This window comes from Leptosomus discolor, chromosome 4 (assembly GCF_034619465.1).
Source record: "Leptosomus discolor isolate bLepDis1 chromosome 4, bLepDis1.hap2, whole genome shotgun sequence".
Lineage (NCBI taxonomy): Eukaryota > Metazoa > Chordata > Aves > Leptosomiformes > Leptosomidae > Leptosomus > Leptosomus discolor.
In genome coordinates, this window is record NC_141394.1 from 26,685,571 (window position 1) to 26,709,200 (window position 23,630).

The window sequence follows — 23,630 nt, forward strand, 5'->3', positions numbered from 1 at the left end:
GATGGTATACAATATATAAACTTTCACACTCAGTTCCATATCCTATTGCCAAACTAGTGTTGAGGTATATGACAAGTAGGAACATCACTCAAACCTTTTAATGTATTTTTAGCTCACATTATGATATATTTGTAGCAGGCTGAGTAGCACCATGATGTGAATTCAGCTCAAAACCCAAATATATATAGATTTAATATTTTTACAGTACTAAAATACTAAAGCATTGCGTTAAAAAAAGTTTTGTTTACAATTTAATTTACTATACAACTCTCCTGCTTTTTTTTTTTAATAGAAATTAATGATTTAAAACCACCACAGCAAGCCAGCTGCCTATTTTTTTTTTTTTCTCTATTTAATCAACGGAATCACACAGAACTAACCCTGTTTCATTCATCTTCTGTAGGCATCGGTCTGCTCAATCTTCCTGGAAAAGAGGACACTTGCACCGAGAAATGACTTACACCACAATGTACGTAATGACCAACACAAAAGCAATCTGCCATTCGGTATTCGAAGAGCGTACAGATCTTTAAAAACAGCAGAAGCCCAAGCTAACTAGTTGTAGTCTGTCGCATGCTGCTAATTATTACCTGTGGTTAATATAAAATTCTTTCCTTAAAACTGTACATATTTGAGCAATGAACTTGTCATAATAATTGTAGAAAACAGTTTACAGTATAGCTGTGTGAGATGAGCACCAGAAAAACATGTGTTTTGTGTACTAAAGTATTCCCTTATATCCAGTAAGCCCCATTTTTACCATAACTGTATTAAAAATGGATATGTAGCCCACTAGCAGATGCACGGCTAAAACAAAAGTATTTAAAAGCTTTTTTAGTTTAAAAAAATTATCTTTGCATTTTAAAATCAAAGTAAACTCTTTTTTTTTTATTTTTTAATGTCTTAGTACCTTAGCATTGTTCAAGTTGCCAAGCTTAGGTAGACAAAGTGCTTTTGAAACACTATTTAAAAAAAAATATCTCTCTCTATATTTTATTGTCCTCTTCTAGGACTTGACTGGATGAGTAAAATCCAGAGGTCTTTGTAATTCTCATAGGTTAAAAAGTAAGCTTATTTTAACACCAGGTAAATTCAATACATACATGAATGAAAAGGTCCTCCCTGTTGTTGAAGAACATTTGACTACATCATCGACATTTTGTTATAAAGGCATTAACTGTTTGACTGTTAAAATAAAGACACCATTCTCTTAGATAGCACCATGGTTTTAGAATATCCAAACAAATTCAGTGTTTTGCTGTCTATTCATTATGTTTTATACTTATCTACTTTGTTAAATAAAATCAAGAGACTAATAAGATTACAGTAAAAACTGCATGTTAAAAAGCCATAATTCCAGTATTTCAGTACATCATAGATTCAGCACCAGATGTTGTTTTAAGATTCCTGCAGTTGTAATACTACAGTATTATTTCTTTAGGGTTTTTTTTGCTCCTGTTCCATGACTATGCAAACTCGATGACACTAAAAGTGGCCACAGATGTGCAAAACTGTAAGGAAAAAAAAAAATAAATCCATTTGCAGATTATCTCTTTCAGTATTGGAGCCAGTGTTTTCAAATGTAAATTGTGAAACACTTTTTTGTTTTTGCATAGGATGCTTTGGTCTTGTTTCCTACGTGCCATCTGTGACCACTTAAAAATCAGCGGAAAACAAGTGCGCGTGAGATTACCTCTTTTTGCTGGTGTGCTGAGGCTTTTTTCCACTGATGAGTTTCGTAAAAACACTGTTTTCTTCTCCACCCTTGCCTTCCCCAAAACCTAGAGAACAACTACCCTACTGACAAGGTGGGTTTTTTTCAAATGAGGTAACCAACAAAGGTGTGAAGTTAGATATATCGGTTGTAAGGCCCTGTAACCCGTGTAAAGGCATATGGAGATGTAGTTACTGTGGAGTCCGTGGTGACCGACAGTGTCCTTTGTGCAAGAGACTTGATGAAGCGCATGTACGTTGGCTCAGAGGGTTCGTGTGGCTCAGCAGGCTCCCGCTTTGCTTTTTTGCCATAAGATTTCTGAGGCACGTAATCTGGACCGTACTTTTCACATTCCTCCTCTTTCTCTCTTGCCTTCTCAGCCATCTTTGCCTCCCACAGAGCCAGACCGTGTTTTGGCTCATTCATACTCTTGTGCTGGTAAAAAACAAGGGATATTCTGGTGGGATGGTTCCTGTTGGGATTTTTTAAGGGAGTCGTTGCGTGGAGCTCACGTTTCGCGCACTCTATGAGAATTGACCCGTGAGATGGAGCAACTGCCACTCCTCCAATTTCTGGATCCAGAAAGCTCTGCTCACTATCTGACCAGACTTCATCAGGATCCTCTGCTTTTTCTGGATTCAGCACATCAGTTTTATCTAAACCACCCTGGGGAGTAGTCCTATCATGGTTTTGACCTGGAAGCATGTTAGACAAACCATTAACTGCATGTGAAATCATTTCACTATCCTTATTTTGGAGATGCAGTGAATTAGGAGGACTGCTAAACATACTTGGAGCAGAATGGTAGTCGTGTGCTAAATGTGGAGGGGGTTGCACGTGATGATGTTCACTGGTTTTACTCATGGAGGCATAATCCATGCTCGGATTACTCAGATTAGATTTTAACCTTGAGGCAACCTCCATAAAATGGCCACCAGCCTCATGGGTGGAGTAAGAGGAAAAAGACCCTACGTGGTGTACATTTGGTCTAATGGTGCAATTAGTGAAGGAGTCTACCTGCACATTTTGGCTTCCATAATTCAAGTACTTGGGACCAAAACTCTGGTTATTCCCAAACCTGTGCTGGTATAACGTTTGGATGGGTGGCAGACTTAGTTTTGACACACGGTCTTGGCTCTGGCAACTATACAAGTCCACGTGCTGATGCTGGGAAGGGTAGGAGCCCAAGTAAGAGGGGCAGTTGTCCATCGCTATGTTTCCATTGCATTGGTAGGGTGGGTATTGGTTATTTTGACTTAATGATCCTGAATAAGGGTTCATGGGACTGGAAGAATTCAAATAAGACCCCGCAGACTGTGATGAGGTTGTATAGAGGTTCATGGGACTGGACCCTCCATAGGGATCTGAAGTGTATGAAGAGCTTGGATAAGCATTGGCTGGATTAGGCAACCTGACATAGAGATTTGCAGAACCTGAACCCGAGTAAGAGTTAACAGGATTTGACTGAGGGTTGCTAGGGAGAGTGCGCTGTGGATGTTGCTGCTGCTGTTGTGTGGCTGGTCCTGAAAGACGTAAAAGATCTGTAGATGGGAAAAGAAAGAAAAACACACAACAACAAACAAGCTTTTTTTTTGTTAAACCCCAACAAACTACATCCTTTATATTTTCATAATGCATATCTATGAAATTTCTAAGTATATCATATGATACATTAACAGAGGTTTCCTTTCTTCTATCTCAAATACCATCCTTCAAGAAGCTGAATAAATACTACGGCTACTCATCCTTTTTGGCATGTATCCAGCAAGATCAGATGCTAGTGGCAATGGGGAAAAAGAGGACAGTGCAATCTGTTCAGTCACATGCACAAAATCGAGTTGAATCATCATTTAAGTAGCCCATGAAATGGAGCATCAAAGTGCTCCCGAACAGCCGTGCACAAGGTGACCTTGTTTTCCCCAAGAATAAATAATTCTTCTCATCTATATTAATAGAACTCTCTCAAAAAAATGTCCCGGCTTTAATAAAAAAAACAGTGGTGACATTCACTGATAGAGAGAACAGTTCAGTAACAAGTGAGATTAAATGAAGACATAAGAGCAAAACCACCATTCATTAAAGCGAAGTGGCATCGTTTAATGGTTACAACTCTAGCCTAGGTCAGGGGACAGCTGACTTCTGTTCATAGGTGTTTCAGTGACCTTCTGGATGGCCTTGGACACGTTGCTTTTCTTCCTCTCTGAGAAAGTTGCAGTAACAATAAAATAGTCATGACGAGCTCCTTTGCTCGGGACTCTCAAATCTACTGATGAAAACTGACAGGGATAGTTAAATGGATTTTTACACTCTTACTCCACTACGGAAAAACCTGCTCTGCTTTTGGTCTTGAAGCAGAGAGTATAAATAGCAGTAAAGAGGTTAGGCTTGAATTCCCTCAAATTAGGAGGTTCTCTGTAACAGTGGCAGCCAGTGAGTGATGTGTAGGTCATTCTTTCTTTGGCAGCAGCATCACACACTTCTCTTCATGGCTTCTAGCACTACTAGTCCTTTAAAGGTACTTTACAATACACTGGATGGCAAGCAGAGTTCGCAAAAGCACTGGATCTCTACAGGTGTTAACTACCCAACAATAAAGGACTTCTCATACCATTTTTTTTTCTTCTCCAGAGTTGACCACAATTTGGCACTCTAATATCTGTAACTATACAATACTGCTATTTACTTTCAAGAATTCTCTTTCTTTTTTAATTTATAATGATCTGGGGCTGAGAATAATAGTTCTCTTTAGACTTGTTATACGGCCCTGATTTCTAGGAAGCTTACCACTGTTGATAAAGGTCCCGATCAGACCTGTGCCTTTACCTGCCAGCTGCTTGGCATGACCTGCCGCCTCAGGGTTGCCTTGCTTGTTGCGTGCTGCAGCAGACTTCTCTCTTTCAGCTTTGCTAGACCCATTCTCCAAGGAGGAAAGCTTTTCTGCAGCTGCTTTCTTTGCTTCCAGCTTCCTTTGCCGACACGTCTTAACGGGCTCTGCTAACATCCTCACTTTTCGGCGAAAGGAGGTAAGGACCTGGATGCTGCCGTTCCTCTTCTTCTCCTCCTGGCCTTCGGTGCTTCCGAACTCATCCACATCAGAGACTTTGTATAATGGGAGCACGTGGAGCTGCTCATCTTCTGGTGTTTGGCCAATTTCACGATTGTCTTCTCTAGTTAGCGTGCAAACCTGCCAGAAAGGTGTGTTACAGTAACTCTCTGAGAGCAGCCTGAGAAGATGAGCTCTGCAGTACTAGCCTGTGCATTTTACCTTGCCCAGCCACTGTCAGTGCTGGCATCTGGCAAGCTATTTGCAAACTGTAAGTTTCTGTGCAATTTATGCCTATCACAACAAGCCTGCAATTTCATTTCTTCCATTGCCCTGTTGGATAGAGTTAATAGAAACAGAAGGTTTAGGTATCCATTTCTTGTACTTGTGCTGAAAAGAACAGCATAGTTAGGGATTACCCTAACGTGAAATAAACTGTGTGATCCATTGTACCGTTGCCAGAGAGCTAAAACAGTGGAACCTGGGACTTTGTACTCACCAGCAGATTTTTTCACTATAATACATTAGCTAGCTGCCTATTAGAAACAGTGTGCAGTATAACCTACTGCCATTGTATTTCACACCCGCTCACAACAGCAACCTCCAGGCCTTTGCAAAGGAGCAAGTCACTGTAATGTTAATAATAAGATTTAAGGAAGTTACTGTTGTGTCACGCAGCACGCTCATTGCGTTCGCTCCAGCTAAAACAGGTATTGGGAAGATCTTGGTGGAAGAAGATGCTGATACAGACACATTCTGTAGCAAAAATGTTGCATCAGCCAGTTTAAGGAATAAAGCTCAGCTAGAAATAGATATTGTATTGGTGGTGGTTGACTTGTCAATTAAGTCAGACCCTGGAAACAGGAAAAACAGTTAGTATTTAAAAAGTAGATATTCTCTTTGGTTGTAATACAAGCTGCTCTGTGAATCTAGGTAGTTGCCTCAAATTACAACCATGAGGAATATTCAGAACAGAAGACTATTGTTTCTCACATTTATCCCAACTGTACTGTCACAGAGTAGGGAGGGAACAGAAGTAATCCAATACACAATGAAAACCAGCTCACTGTTCTAGTATCTTCTACAGACCTTCTGCTGTACATGCTAGAGATAAGAACTGAAGAGAGTAAAGGGTGCATGTACAATACAAAGGATGGCAAGGCCTGCAGGCTTTCTGCTCGTCCCAAGCAGGAAGCACATCCACAACTTCCAAAACTCTCCTGGAAAGAAGTTATCTGTTTCCATTTTTATTTTGTTAGAAGATGTAATGTTAGGGAAAAAAAGTGTTTCAAGAGGACAAATATAAACCACTTTGTGCCAGGAACACTGAAAAAGGCATTTCAGCCCTGCTGGGACCTTCTTTCCATCGTCTCCAGAGTTTCTCTTTTACCAGTTCTACATTAAACCTTTCTTGAATACACCGCAAGTCTCATTCATTTGAATGAAAATTGTGTAGGGGGCAATAAGTTAGCTCAATTACTGCTTAATGTTCCTTTTTTTAGCAATCTGCGTTACGCAAGTGTAAATTTAAACAGATGGGAGATAACGAATCAAATATATGAAATTAGTGCTGGAGTAAGGAGGCTATAGGCATCACAGACTTACCAGTGTACTCCCGTTCTGCATATTGTGCAAGTCTCTGTGAGCATGAGCGCAAAAATCCAGGCAGGCAGTGACCCCTGAGAATGGGCGACCTTCTTTTAAACCCAGGCGACACTCGGGTGCTCTGTGTTCATACTCGATCTGGAAAGAGACGACAGGTATCACTGCAACCGCGCCGGATGCTCCGGTACGCAGAATTAGCTCCAGTATGCGGAATGCTCCACCGTGACAACATGCAAGTCTCCTAACATTGTGGAGGTGGCCACGTACCGATCTTGAAGGCAAATAAAATCAAGCAATTTGATGGAGCTGTCGTATCCATACTTTATTCCTTGCTGCTTTGTGCCCTGTTACCTTTTGTCTCTAGCGCGATTGTGAAATTGGCCAATAATGTTACTTTTCCTTGTGTATTGCTTTTGATTCTCTGCCAGTGGTTGGTGTTTTTACATGACAAATGGAGCGCACTGTTTCAGCATCTGGCACTGTAAGAGTGATATGTTTGTGTAGACTGGAAATATATCAAGCTATTAGGGGAAAATGGGTTTAGAAAATTGACTTCAGAATGACTTAATGAAAAATAATAATTTGCTTTTTGATTTGTAATATTTTGGCAGACTAAAGGTATATTTCATTTGCTTAAGTACAACTCGAACCACTGACCAAAAAGAGAGAGAATTCTTTCTACCCATGCATTTGTTATTAAGGAGCTTTATGAAGAGTTGATAATGCAACAATAAACCTTACACAAAAAGAAAATATTTTGCAATGGAAGATCAAGCCTTGGGCAAATGACGGTTTCATATTTTATTTAGAAAATTAAAAATGAAACCGTATTTGTAAAATGCTTTGCTGAAATACCTGAACTTTTCAAATGAATGCAAAAAAAATTTACGCTTAATGGATCCCATTTGAAGTTAAGGTGAAATTAGAAGTTTTGCCAAGTCTTGATCCAAGATCTCTGAAAAGATGTCTAGTTTGCTCACAGACCTTTATTTTTAAAATTCGGAATATTTACTTCCCGGGAATCCGAAAACAAAAGCAGAACAAAACTTGAAACATGTAAATTTCTTTTAATTAAATTACAGTGGTCTGAAACGCTAGCCAGACTATAATTGTCTGATTAAAGTATGCTGGTGCAACTCTTCTCTGAGATGCTCTGTAGGACAAACAGACCCTTTCCAATTCTAGATTTTAATACAGTAGCAATCCAGACTTGGATTAGAATAAATCTGGGAATTCAGAATTTCTTTTCAGGATTCAAAGGTGGATTGGTTTTTGGGTTTTTTGGTTTTAGAACTTTTTAGAGTACCATACAAATTAGGCCTCTATCATCTCTCTTTAAAGCCACTGACAGTAGCTTGTTGATCAGAGTTTCCCCAGAAAGGTATGCATGAAATTCCTGAGCAGGCCAAGTCATACACATGCCTTGTTACACAAGGTAAAAAACTGAAACTTGTAAAAGCATGTATTTTCAACATGTGTCAGGCAGGACCACAGCTTACATGGAGAAAAGTTCTTTTGTGAACTTTTGTGGGAAAAGCAAAGCAGCCCAAGCAAAGAACCATTTTATTGTTCATCACCCCCTCATTTTTTCTTCTTCCTCTTCCTTTCTTCTCTTGCAGAATGTCTCTCAGATATTTGGACAGATAACCACAGCTAGTGGGCACACGGCCACAGTTTCCTCCCTAATGAGTCTCCAAACATTATCTGATCAGGTAAATGAAATTGGGTAAGTCTGTACTGAATCTGCTTGCTACTAAATATGCAGAAAAGGGGAGTGAGTTTTACAGCAAATAAAAATGGACAGTTTTGTCTTAGTTTACTGTTTCTGTTACAGTTGAAAATCTGTCTTGGGCCGGTTGCCACAGCATAGTGCTGTTAACAGGAAAGAAGGAAGATGCCATAGTTTGCAGCAATGCTGGTAGTTTTGAGGCTGTAAGTTCTGTGAATGTTTGTAATGGTAGTGAACCTGAGCAATGAAAATGAAGGCCAACGGTTATGGTTATGCATTTGCAAGGGGTATTTTGTCAGATTTTGATGCAAATATCTGAAAGACGTTGGGTAAAGCAATGCAGATGAGAGACAGCCAGACTGGGAACCTCATAAAAGCTTCGAATGTGCTAGCATCTGTGAACACTGCTTCGCAGAAAAGGTCATGCACGATCCCCTCACGCAAGAAGGGTGGTGCAGGCACTTACGCGTATGTGCAGGGCTGAGTGTGTTCGAATATGGTACTTTGCTTTAAAAGCATGTTTATAATGGCTATTTTGGTGAAAACTAAATTCATCTGCCACTCGAGAGCAGAACTGAAACTGCGGCTTCAGGACTTGAGCGCAATACGATAGGCTGCCTTCTGGCGCTGTTGCTGATCTCACATCATCTTCATGGCTGTTTTGCTAGTTTGGCTGGTGACTCATGCTAAATCCTGAAATTTGTGTTGTAGAGCTGAAGAGTTCTGCTCAAGTGTGAAGTAATTTTATTGTGTTGATGTAGGTGAAAAGATTAGTTCTATTTAGTGGACCAAATTCTGCTAGTTTTACTTTTGAAAGCATTTTAAGTAGAATTGTTCATTTCCGTTCATCTTTACCCAGATGTTAAAGGAACGCTGGCACAAAATATACATGATGGTTTGGTGCAAAGTTGAAGCATTGGCAAGTGTGGTAAAAATCAGGTTATTTCCATGACTGCTCCAATTTGTTTCTTCCCCAGCATACCTGGTTGTTATATGCATCAGGCGCAAGCTTCTTGTAGGTAGGTGCCATTAGGGTTGACAGGTTCTGCAAATTGGATTCTAGTTTTTCTTCCTGTTAGGAGAAATAGAGTTCAGTGACGTTTCCGTACCGTATGTATGGGATCTAAGAAGTCAGGGCTTTTACACAACTGTGTTTGCACTGATAGTTGTGTGAAGGCCTAGACCGTTACCATTCTTATTTAGGCAGCAACCTGTTGTGAATCTCCTTTTAATGTTATTGCTTCACAGCCTGTAAAGTAATGAAGTAGTGTAGTGTGGTCCTTGTGAGAGGACATCACGTACTATAATCTTAGTGTGGTTTATATTAAGAAGAATCACATTCTTCAACATGGAGATGTTTTAGATCCAAGCATGATGATCCCCATTATTTTCCCTAATGGAGTTTTGGGAAAATAATACTTCAGAATAATACTCTTCAGAAAGCTTGAGAGAAATAATATCAGAGTGGTCCATCAAGTAAATCTGGCTGATTTAAGGGTTTTGCACATAGCAATGACAGCACTTCAACACACTGAAATATTTTTTCATGCAGCAATTTAAAATTATTTAAATACTTCAGGCTTCAAAAAGTTCCCGATTTTTAAACAATGAAGAATTGTGGATGTGTCTAGCAGTTAGTGATACAGAGGCAGGAATGACCATGCTTCTTTTTTTTCTACAAGTAGAAGTACACAGTCTCAAAATGAGGGACTCTATAAAAATGAAGTACTCTAATAACAAACTCTGAAGTTGTTTTGTGTTCTCTCAGGATGAGAATCCCAAATTCAAAATCTCGCTTATATGAGGCCCTTATTTTTAATTTCAAGTGCATAACGAACAGTGGCATACCAGAGTGGTATGCTTGTTTTTAGGAGTTTGTGTATTTTAGGAATGCGTGAAGAGCTGTGAAAAAACTATGGGTTTGAGACAGACATGTGTTGGGTGCATTAAAAGTTTGTACCTCCTACTATAGGACTGTATCCTAGTTTGGGATTCCAAAATGACATTATGAAATTGTCAAAAATATCCTGCTGTGACCTTGTGGCTGCTGCCAGAACTTGGAGCTTCTGTATGGCCTGTAGGTTACCATTTGTCAGTGCTGCTACTTGTTTTTATTGGTGAGGATCCTATTTGTGGTGTCTATAAATTGTGTCTATGCCATGGGGCCCAGCCCCTGGTCTGGACGCATGCTTTGGCTGCCCCGGACTTCATGTGGCAGCAAGACTGGAAGGTAAAACCATCTTCCCTACCCAGCTATGGCTTCCATGGGAAGTAAATCCAAGAATGCAAGTTGGAAGAGCGTGCTGGTGGGCTTTGGCCAGGTATCCAGCTTAGAAAATTTAGGGGGTTTCGGATTGCAGGCTATGATAAAGAAGGCTTTGTGCCACAGCATGGTTGAAGGAGAGTTATTCTGTAACTCTTGAGGCTGTAGAAGAGCAGTGAGGAGGAAAAAGTGTATGTTAATGATGACAATATTCTCAGCACAGGCCATAGTGCTGGCTCTCGGATCATGTGAAAGAAATGCTTGGATTTGTGTAAGACACCGGCATACAGAGAAAGCTGTGGACCTGTGCGTCAGTACACAAGTAAGGGACTAAATTTGCACGTGCTTGCCAAAAACAAACTGGGCAATTGGAGCCTCCCAGACACATGACTAACTGGAGGTGTCCAGGACTCGCTGCAGTCATACCTTCAAAAGCATCTTGTGCCCAGGGTACGGTCAATGTGTTTTTTATTACTCTGACAACGGTTGCCAGTTTGCTGTAACCCAGAACCCAGTCTGGAAACGTTCAGTGGGGCAGGACTATATGTAGAATGAATCTTCCTATCCTCCTCTTTTTTATTGTCATCTCAGAGTTTCATCATGTCTGTCTCCACACAGTCTGCTCTGGTTCCCAGTTGCAATGTTATGTGCCTTCAGTTGGTAAACCTTCCAGTTTGCCACTGGGGAATACCCAATGGCAGACCTAATACAGCCACAATTATTCAGGCCGTGCCCTCTCCTCTAATTGTGAAAGCCTGCAAATATGGTTTCAAGTCTCAGGGCTTTTACCAGCTGTCAGAATTTGGACAGTCAGTTCAGCTGTCTCAGTGACTGGAATCAATCAGTTTTCACTGGCAGTTATTTAATTGCCCTACATGTATGCCGTTCAGGCAGGGCTCTGGCCCCTCGTCTCTTGTGCTGTATCTCTATCTGCAGAGTGACAGAAAACATCTCCTTGCAAATGAGGCTCACTTTAGAAATGGACACCAACCTCTTTTGGGTCATCCCCCATCAGCTTAAACTTTCTTGGAATCTTGCTTCTGGCAAACTTACAACCATTGTAGTACATGCTCCAGGAGCAACCAAAGGAAAATGAAGCACCACAAGTTTCAGGGTCCAGCCCTTGACATGCGCAAGTCCGCCTAAAAAATAAGAGAATATGGCTGTTAGCAGCACGTGGGTCACCCTGGGGCACTCCCACAGTGGGCATCGGCATTCTGCCAGCGCTCTGGGGAGTCACTTGGATCAGCTTCCATCAGTAAATAATGAAGCAATGAAAGAGGGAGGCATACGTATTATAACAGAAAGAATTTATCGGAGTGAATAATTTCATGGTTGCGAAGCAAGGACTGTGGGGTTTCTACACTTCTGTGAGAAACCTGGCTTTGCTCCAAAGAGAGCATGTGTGCGTGGTGCCTTGTTAGGTAGTGATATTCATGGTACCTGAAAGGGGCACATGCTGATGGCACTGCAAGAATGTGGGAAGCCCTCTGACAGGGGCTAAGCAATAATTCCTGAAACATGACTCTACCTGTGAAGCCAAAGTAACACGCGGTGATAGCTATGTTAATTTCGATCTAAATGTTCTTTGCTATCAGAAAGATGTGGGAAAACAATTCAGTGCAATTTCTATAGATTCAGGCTAGCTTCTGTAGGCTTACGGTATGATTTAGTGCATCTAGTTTTTATTTCAAGGTTGAGGTATCTGCTGCCCTGGGCCCTGCTGAGATCAGTTCCTTTAAATATACTGAGATGCTGCTTCACAATTCTGGGAAGATGTTTTTCCCTGATTTATAAGAACGTTTGCTTTGCTTTTCTCACAAGGTTTGCGGGTGTTCCAACTGCCTGAAATAGTTGGAAAGGTTATGTGTATTTCAGGGTAATTGCACGAGCGGAGGTGCCAGGTCTGAGGCCAAAGGTGGGGTGGGAAGTTTGGCAAGCGTACGCTTTGTTCCACTTACTCTTCGTTCAGGGCGCACCGCCGGTTCGTGAGCGTGCCGTACTTCCGTAGGGTGTCGGTGAGTTCGGAGTAGAGCTTGTCAGCCAGGCTTGTTGGGATTCCCTCCCAGACCAGAATGAGAATCACGATCACGGCCGTCTCACACGTGTGGCCCGCTCGCTCACGCACCAAGCAGAGTAGCTTTTCCTCTTGACTGCTTCTGCGGACTACCTGCATGCACAGCAACACACACCCCCAGAGCCCCAACACAAACAATAATGTTTCTTAATGCAAAGAGCAAGAGAATAGGAAACCTCAGCATTAGTGTGCGTGTGGGGAGGTTACTTCTACTTCTGTCTTCCTCTTTGTTTCTGGTAACTTGGTCCATTTTTCTCATTTAGTGATTTGGGCCACAGCTACCCATTTTGTTTAATGAAGCTAATTCTAAACGGCTAAGCTTGACTGAGGGCATGGAAAGCCATGGTGGAGGAAACCAGCTTTGTAAAGGTATCCCCCGTGCTGTGATTCAGCAGGAATCTCCTCCTGAATCTGCTCTGTGGTACAAATGGCCCAGTTGGATTAGTGGGCAAAAGGAAGCGAGCGGCGAGATGCCTCCCTGCAGAGAGCTGGACGGTGCTTAGGGCAGGAGCCACGCAGGGCAAGGCAGGCAGCTAAGGAAGCGCCTAAGTAAGTGGACATGGGAGCTCTCTCCATTTCCCTCCCAAACTTCAGCAGCTAAACTTGTAACCAGCCTCTAAGTTTTGTGACCTGCCCTTACTACATACAAACATTACAGTGATGAGAGGAAAGTAGATGTTGTTCAACTAAAACAGTGTCCTTGCTCCTCCGTGCTTGGGCTACTGTGGGTATTTCTGAAAAAAAAAAAAGGTGCAGTCTGGCATGCATGAAGTCTATAATCATGTATCCGTTTTTCCTCATCCTGTCTTTCCCCAGCCTACCTAAGCGACTCGGTACTTTGTGCCAAAGTACAACAGTGTTTGCTGAGAGGGTTTCCTAACACCTCTCTTGAACTGGGAGGGTATTTTAAAAACATCACAGCAGTACACTTACTGGACTTATTTGTAAGCTAGAATTAAACAGCAATAAGAATGTCTGGTGTTGTGAATCTTAGATCTATGCAAAACTGCCTTCCTTCTCAGGTTTTCATACTTTTAAGCCAAATTTTATTCTTGCTCTTCTCCATCAACAAGGAGTGTGAGAGACAGGGGTGCGAGCAGGGGTCCTGTGGTACTGCTGCCATTGAGCTGTTTTACGTTTGATAGTATAACTAACAGAAGGACATGTCACTGCCATCTGCTTACATGAACCATCACACTGAGCTAGATTAGGTTTAAAGTTTGTGTACATCACTTACCCATTTAGCAATTGGACATCCTTGAGAACTTTTGCCTTCTTTCCCAGTGTAGACAACCCTCTCAATCCTTATAGCTTTACCCTTCTGTCCAAATCTTAAACAAACAAAAATATGTACAATAAGCAGATTCATTTGGTTCTGTGTGAACACTGAAAAGGTGGAGCACATTTGCCAGTCTTATCTTAAAAAATAAACGTGATGAATTACAGGGAGGGATGTGCAATGCGGTTTATCTTGCTGATTTTATTATAGTGGCGGATTGATATGTTAAGAGAGGCAAATGTCTTTAGTACATCACAGATCAGTAAAAATTACCCATATCACGTCAATATTTCCAAAACTTTTAACTGTTTCTGTAGAGAATTTGTTATAGATCACATTTTGAAAAGTCGACTTAAAGTGTCTCTATTTTGGGAAGGAATTTTACATTTTTCTTTAATTTCTGGGTTAAACTGAAAGTTATTACTCTGAAATGTATATAATTAAGTTGTCATGGAACAGCTGGCATGCAGTACTCTTATCAATTTTCTGTACTTGTTTCTGGATTAGATACAGTGTGAATCAGTTATGTCATGATTAATTTGCATCATATCTATTTCCTTTATCATCTGCTCATAAATTGTTTATTTATTTACTTCTGCCTGACTTCTATACCTTGTTAGGATCACAAGGTGCCCTCAAATGATGCCGTTTGTGTGTCTTTTTGTGACCAAGGTTGCCAAGCTTGGCTCTCGCTGAAGACTATATCAAGCTGATAATGCCGCCAAGGCAGAATGTAGCCCCACATGCAAGTGGTGCTGTTACCCAGAGCAAATGGGATCCACTTTCCACGTCCTCTGATGGACCAGGTGGAAAACTGCAGCAAATACTAAGGGAAGCAAATCATGAATCAATAAAAAGCATCAGACCTGTGAAGCCATTTCCAGGCAAGTTCTCTGGCCAGGTCTCTCCCCGGGCGGCTGCAGCTGGGGGGTGCCCACCTGCCGAGCCCTGGAGCGCACCAGGTCTCAGGTGAGGCCTCAGTATCTGCAACATTACAGATCCAGCTACCATCTTGACTCGGCTGCATCTTGAAGACTGGGCAAATTGCATTTCCATCATCATTTCTTGAATTCTAATGTGCACATTGGCTTTTGTTTTGGTTTTGTTTTGTTTTTTTTCAAATAACCAAATGGGGACTAAATGACAGTCTCCTTGTTCTTTGCCTGTTACCTATAGAGCAATCAAGATAGTTCTTTCCTGTTATGCAGCCATTTAATGATGCCTTGAGAACTTCTGACCTTTCATCCCTCTTGTTTTTGCACTAAAATCTTGCTGACATATTTAAGAGCAAATATTTGTATTTAAACTTCTGTCCTGTAAAGGAAATGAAAAATGCTTATTTTTAGATGTGATCTCATTGTGAAATTTCAGTGTCACAGGAAATTATACAAATAAAATCAAGTTGTACTACACATGTTCTGCAGGCAACTGTTAGGTCACTTTTTCCTACTTAGGCTTGGATGTTAGTACACATTTGTTTCTTTAATTAACCACACTAAAAAACCCATTTTAAAATCTGAACTTTTTCTATCAATTTGCTAATCTGGATTGCAGGACAACTGTGCGGATGCTGCTATAGAAACATGTTGTACATTACACACTGGAAATGAAATGGACTTTGTCTCAAATCTTTTCAACTGTCACAAAGGAATTTGTGCCTGATGTTTGTCACGCTTGCTTTCAGGCCAAAGCCGATTGGCTTTAAAACTGGAGCAAAACTCACTGAGCATGAAGTAGGGATTGGGAGAAGGAAGAGGTAAAATGTATTTATCCACCATGGCTTCTGCAAGAAATTTGTTCTGGTATAGCTAAAATATTAAATGGAAGTCTAAATCCAAATCTTGTTTGTTTGGCAGTGCTGATACCTTAAAAGCCAATCCATATTCATGGGAAGCTAGTTTATAAGTGCTTCAGTTGTGATTAGTGTCACCAACTGCACACATGTTCTTGAAAGTATCTTTATAGTTAAATGCTTTTTTTTTTTTTTTTTTTACTTAGGGATACAAAATTAACTAACGAGGAGGAGTTCTGGAGCTCTTCAGTCAGGGAATCGCACAGTTCATACCATATGAACAGTTGAAAACTAGCCATTGTTCAAGTGGCTGCTGCTATACTCTGCTGAACCTGGCTGAGTAGATGCATGTTATCTATAATCTCTCAGGATTTCCTTCTGCCAACATGAAATGAAATTAAATGCAAAAAAAAAAAAAAAACAAAAAGAAAAAAAAAAAAGAAAAAAGGTGAGGTCAATATTAAGGATGAAAAATTACATTCCAAAGTAAAGAAATGAAAAAAGTTTCATCTCTAATAATTGACATCATGACATGAATGACTTTCCTCTTTTATTTATTATTTGTAAATACTAAAGAATTAACCAGTCAATGAGAGCTCTGGAGATAACAAATTGTAAGAAGCATCTCAGGAGGGTCAGTGTTCACTCCCCCTTTGCAGGAAGTAGCTGATTTATGTAGCTTACATGCATTCAAGCTGCTCACAAAGCTGAAAACACATATTGGGGCAAGCCCTGCACAGGAATCACAGGGAAGGAGGCACTAAGAAAGAGAAAGGACCTTAGGACTTGGAGGTAATCTGAAGGGTTTAATACACCCGAAGTGGCCCATGGTCATGCAGCGATGAGCACGAGCTGAACTAAGAAACCGTGCTCCTTAGTTCAGGCACAGCACTGCAATAATGCCCGTTTGCTTGTAGTTCTGCAGCTAGCTGGAGCTCCTTTGCTGCTCTGGAGTCCAGATTTTTAAGGTATTAACAAATCAAATTCCCATCTGTCTCTGACTTATTGGGGAGCTTTTTGTTTGCTTGTTTGTTCAGAGGGGAACTGAATTCCCAGATAGCTCTCAAAATCCAGCTGTTAATGTCTATGCACGCCAAAAGCTACAAGTAATGTAGAATTCAGTGCAGAAGTCACTCTTGTGACAGTTTTAAATTTAAATTCATTTGAAAGGCTGGTGGGTTTTGCACTTACGCGGCGTATTTTTAAATAGCACAGATCATGTATGATTCTGTGCTGTTCAAAATTCCTGGTTTGGTCGGCTTTGATGTAATAAATATATCACGGGATGCAACACAATACGGGGATTGTCCACAGTCAAGATAAGACTCTGAGGAAGGGGGATGTCTTTTCACAAAACTACTTATTGATTCTTGGGCTGAAATCCTATCCAACAACTTTGTGGCACTCCTCTGGATGTGGCTGAGCTAGGTTTAGCCCTTTAGGGCTTTACTACATACTTAGCAATTTGGCAGGGGGGAGATAATTTTGGAGTTTGGTATTCTGCTCTTCGTCTTCCTTCCACCTTGGCATTCTCCTAGCTAGAGGGAACACCAGGTCCATGCCTGCTTTTGCAGCCATTGCCAACCATCTTGCTTGGCAGGCTGGCGAATACTTGTTCCTGCTTGGGTTTGCTGGCATCTGTCTCAAAGTGCGCAGTCTGTGCCAGCCAGCAGACTATTAGCCCTGTCAAATATTGTGACTCTCTGGTGAATAGCACAGTGCGTAATGTTGGCAACACTGGAGTGGCTGAGCCTACAAGTAATTACTTGATTTGCAATTGTTTATTTCTTTATGTGCAAAAGCTGGAAAAATTCTGACATCCACAAAAAGGATAAACGTTAATCTGCCCTGTGCCTTTGCACTAATTACCTTTCTTCCATGATTTCTCTAATAGCTGCCACATTAGGACCGGCTCCTAGATGGGTATAGAAAGGACCTTCATCTTTTTCAATAATTTGCTCTGTTTAAAACAAAATAAAGGTTATTACTTTGAAGTTTAATTCTTTAATGTAAAAAGTCACATTGCAAAGCTTACATCTAGCTTGTTAGAATACTGCTGTATGGGTCTGGGGTCAGAGTTTTCAAACCCTTATGTCTAAAGTATGCCCACGCAACTTGTACAAAACATGCAAAGCACGTGGCTAATCCTGCAAATAGCCGTGATATGGACTGTGTGCCTTTTGCTAGCACAAACAGTTGTTTCACGTCTCGGGCTCTACACAGAAATTCACAAGGCGTTTTCCTGTTATCACCAAACAATTGTTGCTCCTTCTCCCACTTCCTCCTCTCCCAGTATCTAGAGAGGAGGATAAATGGGATAACAACGGTAAATATTGACGTTAGTGAGCTGTACAGTGCTTGTTTTTCAGCAGACGTGTTACAGTGCAGCAACCTACAGCTTGAGAAGGTGGCCCGTAAGGTTACATAGAGAATTTCTGCCACCCACAGAAAGACTCTGTGAAATGAAAAAAGCAAGTTTGCTGAAAGAAATCCTGCACAAGGCTTAGTCAAAATGCTTGTATGCTAAGAATGTGGCCTCAGTTTTCTGTGTGTAGGTAGGACCATGTCAGCATTCACAATATATATGTTTGGTTGGATACCAGGAGGCAGGCTCCAGCAGTGAGAAAGAAATGGCCAGGCTCTGCTTGGAGCTGTACTGACTTGTCTGAGAGCTGACTTTATGCTTTCTGCCATTCTGACTCCAAAGGCTGGATGAGGTGATGCTGCTCTTGACGTACAGCCTCCAGAAGCACGATGAAGGCATGCTGTAAACCTGAATGTGTCAACGGGGTTTAATTTAGGCTTCCTAAGGAGAAGCATTGCTAGGGAAGAGCAGTAAACTCTATGAATTACGCTGTGGCACTGGGTTCTTCAAAGAGGACAGAACTAAGCTTCATGTGCCTCTATTTCCTAGAGGGTCTGCTAAGACTGAAGAATTAAAATGCGAGTGGAGAATACACTCTTTTGCTTAGTTAGCGGTTGTAGTACTGGCTAAAAAACCAGTGAGAATAATGAAACGATTGCCAGAAAAACTGTGCCAACTACGTGGGAGAAACCACCTCAAGAAAAAAAACCCAAACAACTTCAGTGTTTGTAAAACCCCTACATTTTGTAGGTTGTTTCTTACAAAACAACAAGGAATGGCAAGGACCTGGCTTCCAGTTTTCTTCCTGGGGGCTTTGGAAGTGCAACTACCTCCTCTTTTTGTTCCTGTGCTCCAAGACGTAGCCCCAAGCGTTTGAAACAGGAAAAAGGTCCCTTTTGGTTCAACTCTCCTCTTTTATAGTTGGTATGAAATCCCAGTAAGTGAAGCTAGAACAAGGATTTTATTTATTTATTTTTTTTTCATTTTTGGTGCTGAATCTTTTATCTCAGCCTGAATATTTTATCCAGTAGAGTCTGAAAGTGCCTGTTAGACCTGGCTATGTGCCGTGTCAGTGCTGTATGGAAGCTCGGGCTACGGGGCCATGCCTGTCACTCTACTCTGCTTCCCTCAGTTCTATTCTTCTAGCTTTTGGAGACTGAGTTTGCCATGAAGAAACACTGAGGGTCCTCCTCATTGTTTTTTTGGTGCTGCTTGCGTAGCTTCTCTAGGAAACTGCTGACCTCTTCAGCCTTGCAGGAGGCAAGTGTGTGAAAGGGAGGATAAACCCTTGCAACAAGCAAGGAATAATTTGTCATCCCTTCTTTGCTTAGGCTTTACTGAGGGAAATTTGAGCAATTTCACTGTTAGAGCAAAAAATGGCATAAGAATCTCAAGTTTTGGACCCAGGACATATTTTATAAATGCTATATCTAACCTTGATGAATAAATTAGATTATAAAGTTTTATCAACATGTTGTCATTACATGTCTGCTGCCCAAAGAGAATGTGAGGGGATACATTACCGGCCATAAGCATTCTGACTGAAAAAGGAAATAGGTAATTGCTTTATGAAATATTGAGAAAGGGCCTGTGTGTGGTGTTGGATAAGTGTAGTAGGAATAAGTGTATAAAATTGCAGTTTTATAAGTCTTTACTAATTACTGCTCTGAAAAAATCCATGCAAAAAATCCTCCAACAAAAACATCCAACTAACCCCACGACCCCAACTTGGAAGGCTCACTTCCTTCCTGTGAACTAGCACGGTTTTCAGTACATCTTGGCACTTACCAACACAACTGCAAGATGGGAAATCATACTGGGTTTTGGCAGGTGTGTCCAATAAATTTTTTACAGGAGTATCCAATAACTTGGAAGGTGAGTCTAAAAAATTATTGAGAACAGTTCCAGCTGTTCTTTTGGTCGGGGTTTTCTCAGCAGACGAATTTGCTTGCTGATCTAAGATGGGGGTCTGAGTGTCAAAATCTGCAGCACTGGTATTTCTTGACAGGATGGTAATAGGGCCTGCTGTTTCAACCTTCACGTGTTTAGGTGATTTGATAGTAAAAGTCTTGTGATCAAACAGTGATTTGACTTGTATCTGTTTTAGCTGCTGTTCCATTGTCTCAATGATGCTCTTTTGTTGCATGTTCTCGCAGCTAAAGTGCTGATTCTCTTGTTTAATTGTTTTTTTCCACATTTTGTTTTCCAGCTGTCCAGCTGATGGACGCATGCAGACATTAGACTTTGTGCCAGCCTCAATTTTTATAGGCTTGCGTGCTGCACTGGGACCAATCTCGGTTTTGGGTTGCTGGTATGCTTGTTGCTCCTGTTTTTGCAAGAGATGCCACCTTAGGGCAGCATGTTTTTGAAAATCCTTAGGGGTTTGGGACTGCAAATTACAGCCTCTCTGGTCTTGGGAGTGTGGGGCAGTTTGCTGGCTGTGTGGTAAGTACCGCTGAGGAATCTGTGTAGCTTGTTGGCTCGGGAGATCTTGGTTCAGACTACCACCATAGCATTGTGTTTGCTGGAGTGGTGGTAGCTGTATAACTGAAGCTTGTTGTGTCTGTTGCTCTTGTTCTTGAAAACAATGATTCACATCTTGCTTTGTGGTCAAGTTATTTGAAAAATACTGCATGTGTTGCAAGTCCTGCATTTTGTTGGCTCCAAAGCATTCGATATTTGCAGCATTCTCTTTCTTCTCAGAAATCAAGTGCACGTTGTTTGGGCAGGGATGCTGCAGACCAGCGTTTGCTTTCTGAGCGTAAAGGGAAGCTTTGTTGTTCATGCTCTGTACCTGCTCTAGGCCTAGCCGGGGGTTACGCAGTGGGAATGCAGTTGATTTCATGTACTTATTCCCAGACTGAAAACATTCATCGGCTTTGAGCTGATTGAAGGATGTCCTGTCTAGCACCTGCTCAGCATTGCTTTGGGAGTGGGAAATGGTTTGGGGGAGGTCTTTATGTTTCATTTGCAGAGCCTGTTGCTGGTTTGGGGTTAGCTGTGGACTGCATGGCACTTGCACCTGCTGTACTTGTTTTTGAAGCATCTGTTGCAAAATGTGTGAATGCAAGAATTGCTCGTTTTCCCCTGGCTGGGGATTCAAGTGCTGCTGTTTCAACGCGGCCCCTAAAGGCTGTTCGGCTTGTTCTGGTCGTTGCTGGAAGTGGAGCTGCTGCGGAGCATGTTGCTGCACTTGGGACTTGAGCAGGGAACCCATCTTGGTGAGCTGCGGCTGTGGTGAGTGTTTCTGGAACGGCAGTTGCTGGTCAGCTGTGGGATGCGGGTGCAGCTGGGAGGTCTCGCTTTTGTACAGCAGAGGAATTTGTTCCTGTTGCACTATCTTCTGGCTCTGGGGCTGTCCTGAACGCCCCTTTAATGCATCAGGACTTCCAGCATACTGTTTTGTATAGGCTGTATCAGCTGTGTGTGCCTGGAACTGAAGAATTGATCGCAATAATGCTTCGCTGGGCTTTTGGAGAGGCTCTCCCTGGCGGAACTGGGTGGAAACCAGTTCTATCCAGGCTGGTTTTGAATAATGTTGAGCCTGTTGCACAGGCTCTTTCACTTGGTCCTTTTCTTTGTCAGGAGGAATCTCAGGTTCTCTCTGCCCTGGGAAATGCTGATAGTGTTGCTGCAACTCACCCTCGCTTCCGCGCGCTTGCAGGTTTTGGAGGGGAGGCTCTGACGCCGGCGTCGTTTCTTCTGGGTGCTGCTGAATTGAGGCGGCCACAGCAGCTTGCGGGTTGCTTTCACTGACATCTTGTGACGTTTGTGCCTGCTGCAGAAGTCTCTGCTGAGGGTGAAGTTGTTGGCTGAGGCTGGGACTTTCTGACATTGGTCCCTGTTGTTGCCCTTCATTCTTTATCTCCCCAGGAAGAGTTTCATCACATCTGTTGTCATAGGAACGGTGTCCTTCTCGCACCACGACAGACAGTGCACTGTTCATTTCCGGAGCAGGAGGAGTGGAGGAATCTTTGTGAAACGTTGAGTTCTGTTTAAAAAAAGCACCATTTTTTTCTGCTTGCCCAGAAAACCTTTCCAGAGAGGCGCTCTGAGCTTGCAGGTTACTGCTGGAACTTAGAGAGAGGTCTTGGTTGGGAACCTGCCCTACACTTCCACGAACAGTACTGTTTCCTACCGGTAACTGGTGTGGATCATAGCCTGGAATCTGTTGCTGTAGCTGTAGTTCTGGTTTCTGAAGCAAACAGCTACCTGGCAATACAGGTGGTTTACTGGAGTCTTCTGCATTGTAGACCTCAGTAACCACTACAGCTGGCACTTGAGGCAGCTCAGAGTTTGAGGTCTGTGGGGAGGTGATCTGCCCTGAGGTATGGGATGAATGCGTTGTCTCATAAGACAACTCATTAGTAGCCTGACTGGTAATGGCATTGATATGAGATGTGTTCTTCTGCATTGCTATGGAAACATGTTCTGGATAATATTGAGACAGTGTTTTCTCCAGGAGTTCACCACGCATGCTTTCCATGGAAGAGGCAGAAACTGTAGCACCATTAGGCATTGGCACTGCCTTGTTCTTAAGTAGTAAGACAATGTCCCTGTTGTGGCAATGAACATTTTCCCGCTCCTGCTCATCCTGAATCAGGAGGTCATGAGGGTTTTCTGAACCACCACTGCTGTATCTTGTAGACTGTAACAAATCTGAAGCTTCATTTTCTTGTCCTGTAAAACTCTCGGGTTTCTTCTCACTGTAGCAATTGGAGATGCTTGGTTTTTCATTATTATCTTCTGGCTCAGCTTTTTCTCCATTTACCTCTTTGTCTTGTTTCACTTTCTTGCTCTCATGAAGTCCATACAGAGAGGGCTCACTAAAAGTGCGTTTTATCCCACCATTTTGCATATATTTGGAATAGACTTTCTTTTCTTGTAAAAGGTCGGGGCTAACACGGTTGTTTGGACTTCCCTTCAGATGGGGCACTACATAGTTGCTTTTAATGAATAGCTGCTTGTGGTCTCCATTTACTTCAACTTCAGGCCTCTCTGTCGCTGGACTTCCATTCTGTAGCTTCACCGCAGAAGGCTCTGCCTGGCAAACGTGAGAAGACTGCGGTATTAAAAATGGACTCAATCTATTGCCGTCAACATGGTTGGTTCTGTCCTGTTCCATCTGGCCTGCTCCGGGGCCATCCACAAGGCTACCCTCTGAACGTATCTGAAAGAGAAAAGAAATGGGAGAGAATCTAAGTCAGTTTTAGTTTCCACTGATGTATGGCCAATTACCGACAATGCCTGCAGCGTTCAAGCACACATCATCCTGACCAGCTCCCACACACAACGTGACGTTGCAGGCACACCTGAGGGGTGTTTCACTATCCTATCACATTTTGCAGCCCCATGCCTCCCTTTTTCTTGAAGGTTTGTTCTTCACGATGAAAAGAGAGTGAAAATACAGCGGGGCTCCTTACCCCTGTTTAACACACGAGCAGGTATTTTACCAAAAAAATTTCTCCTAATGGTGCAAAAAATATTCCCTGCTTTTGAATGATTTGCACAGACTCCTCTGTTGTCACTTTTCCTCCTTGGTAAGGCAGAAAGCCACGCTGAAACCATGGTTCCCAGACTCGGTGCTAATCCCATTATTTGATTAAGTGTGCCAAACCTCTTTTGTGTGACTTGAAGGATTATTGCCCCCAAGCTTGCCAATTAGAGGGGAAAACCTCCTTTTTTCTGTCTTCATCTGTCTGACAAGGTCTTTTAAAACTGTCATTCCTAAAGACCACGCAAATGGCACGATACACATGTGAG

At 42.0% G+C, this 23,630-nt stretch overlaps 1 protein-coding gene across 1 annotated transcript; it reads right to left on the reverse strand.

Moving 5' to 3' along the window:
- Positions 1-1,818: 1,818 nt before the first annotated feature.
- Positions 1,819-23,031, reverse strand: TET2 (tet methylcytosine dioxygenase 2). The gene is made up of 9 exons (XM_009960637.2): positions 19,656-23,031; positions 17,372-17,462; positions 13,669-13,762; positions 12,316-12,524; positions 11,346-11,496; positions 9,074-9,163; positions 6,363-6,500; positions 4,538-4,898; positions 1,819-3,255 (listed from the first exon to the last, which is right to left on the reverse strand). The coding sequence occupies exons 1-9, from the start codon at positions 22,990-22,992 to the stop codon at positions 1,850-1,852; spliced, it is 5,877 nt and encodes a 1,958-aa protein (XP_009958939.1). The 5' UTR covers positions 22,993-23,031; the 3' UTR covers positions 1,819-1,849.
- Between the last annotated feature and the right edge of the window lie 599 nt (positions 23,032-23,630).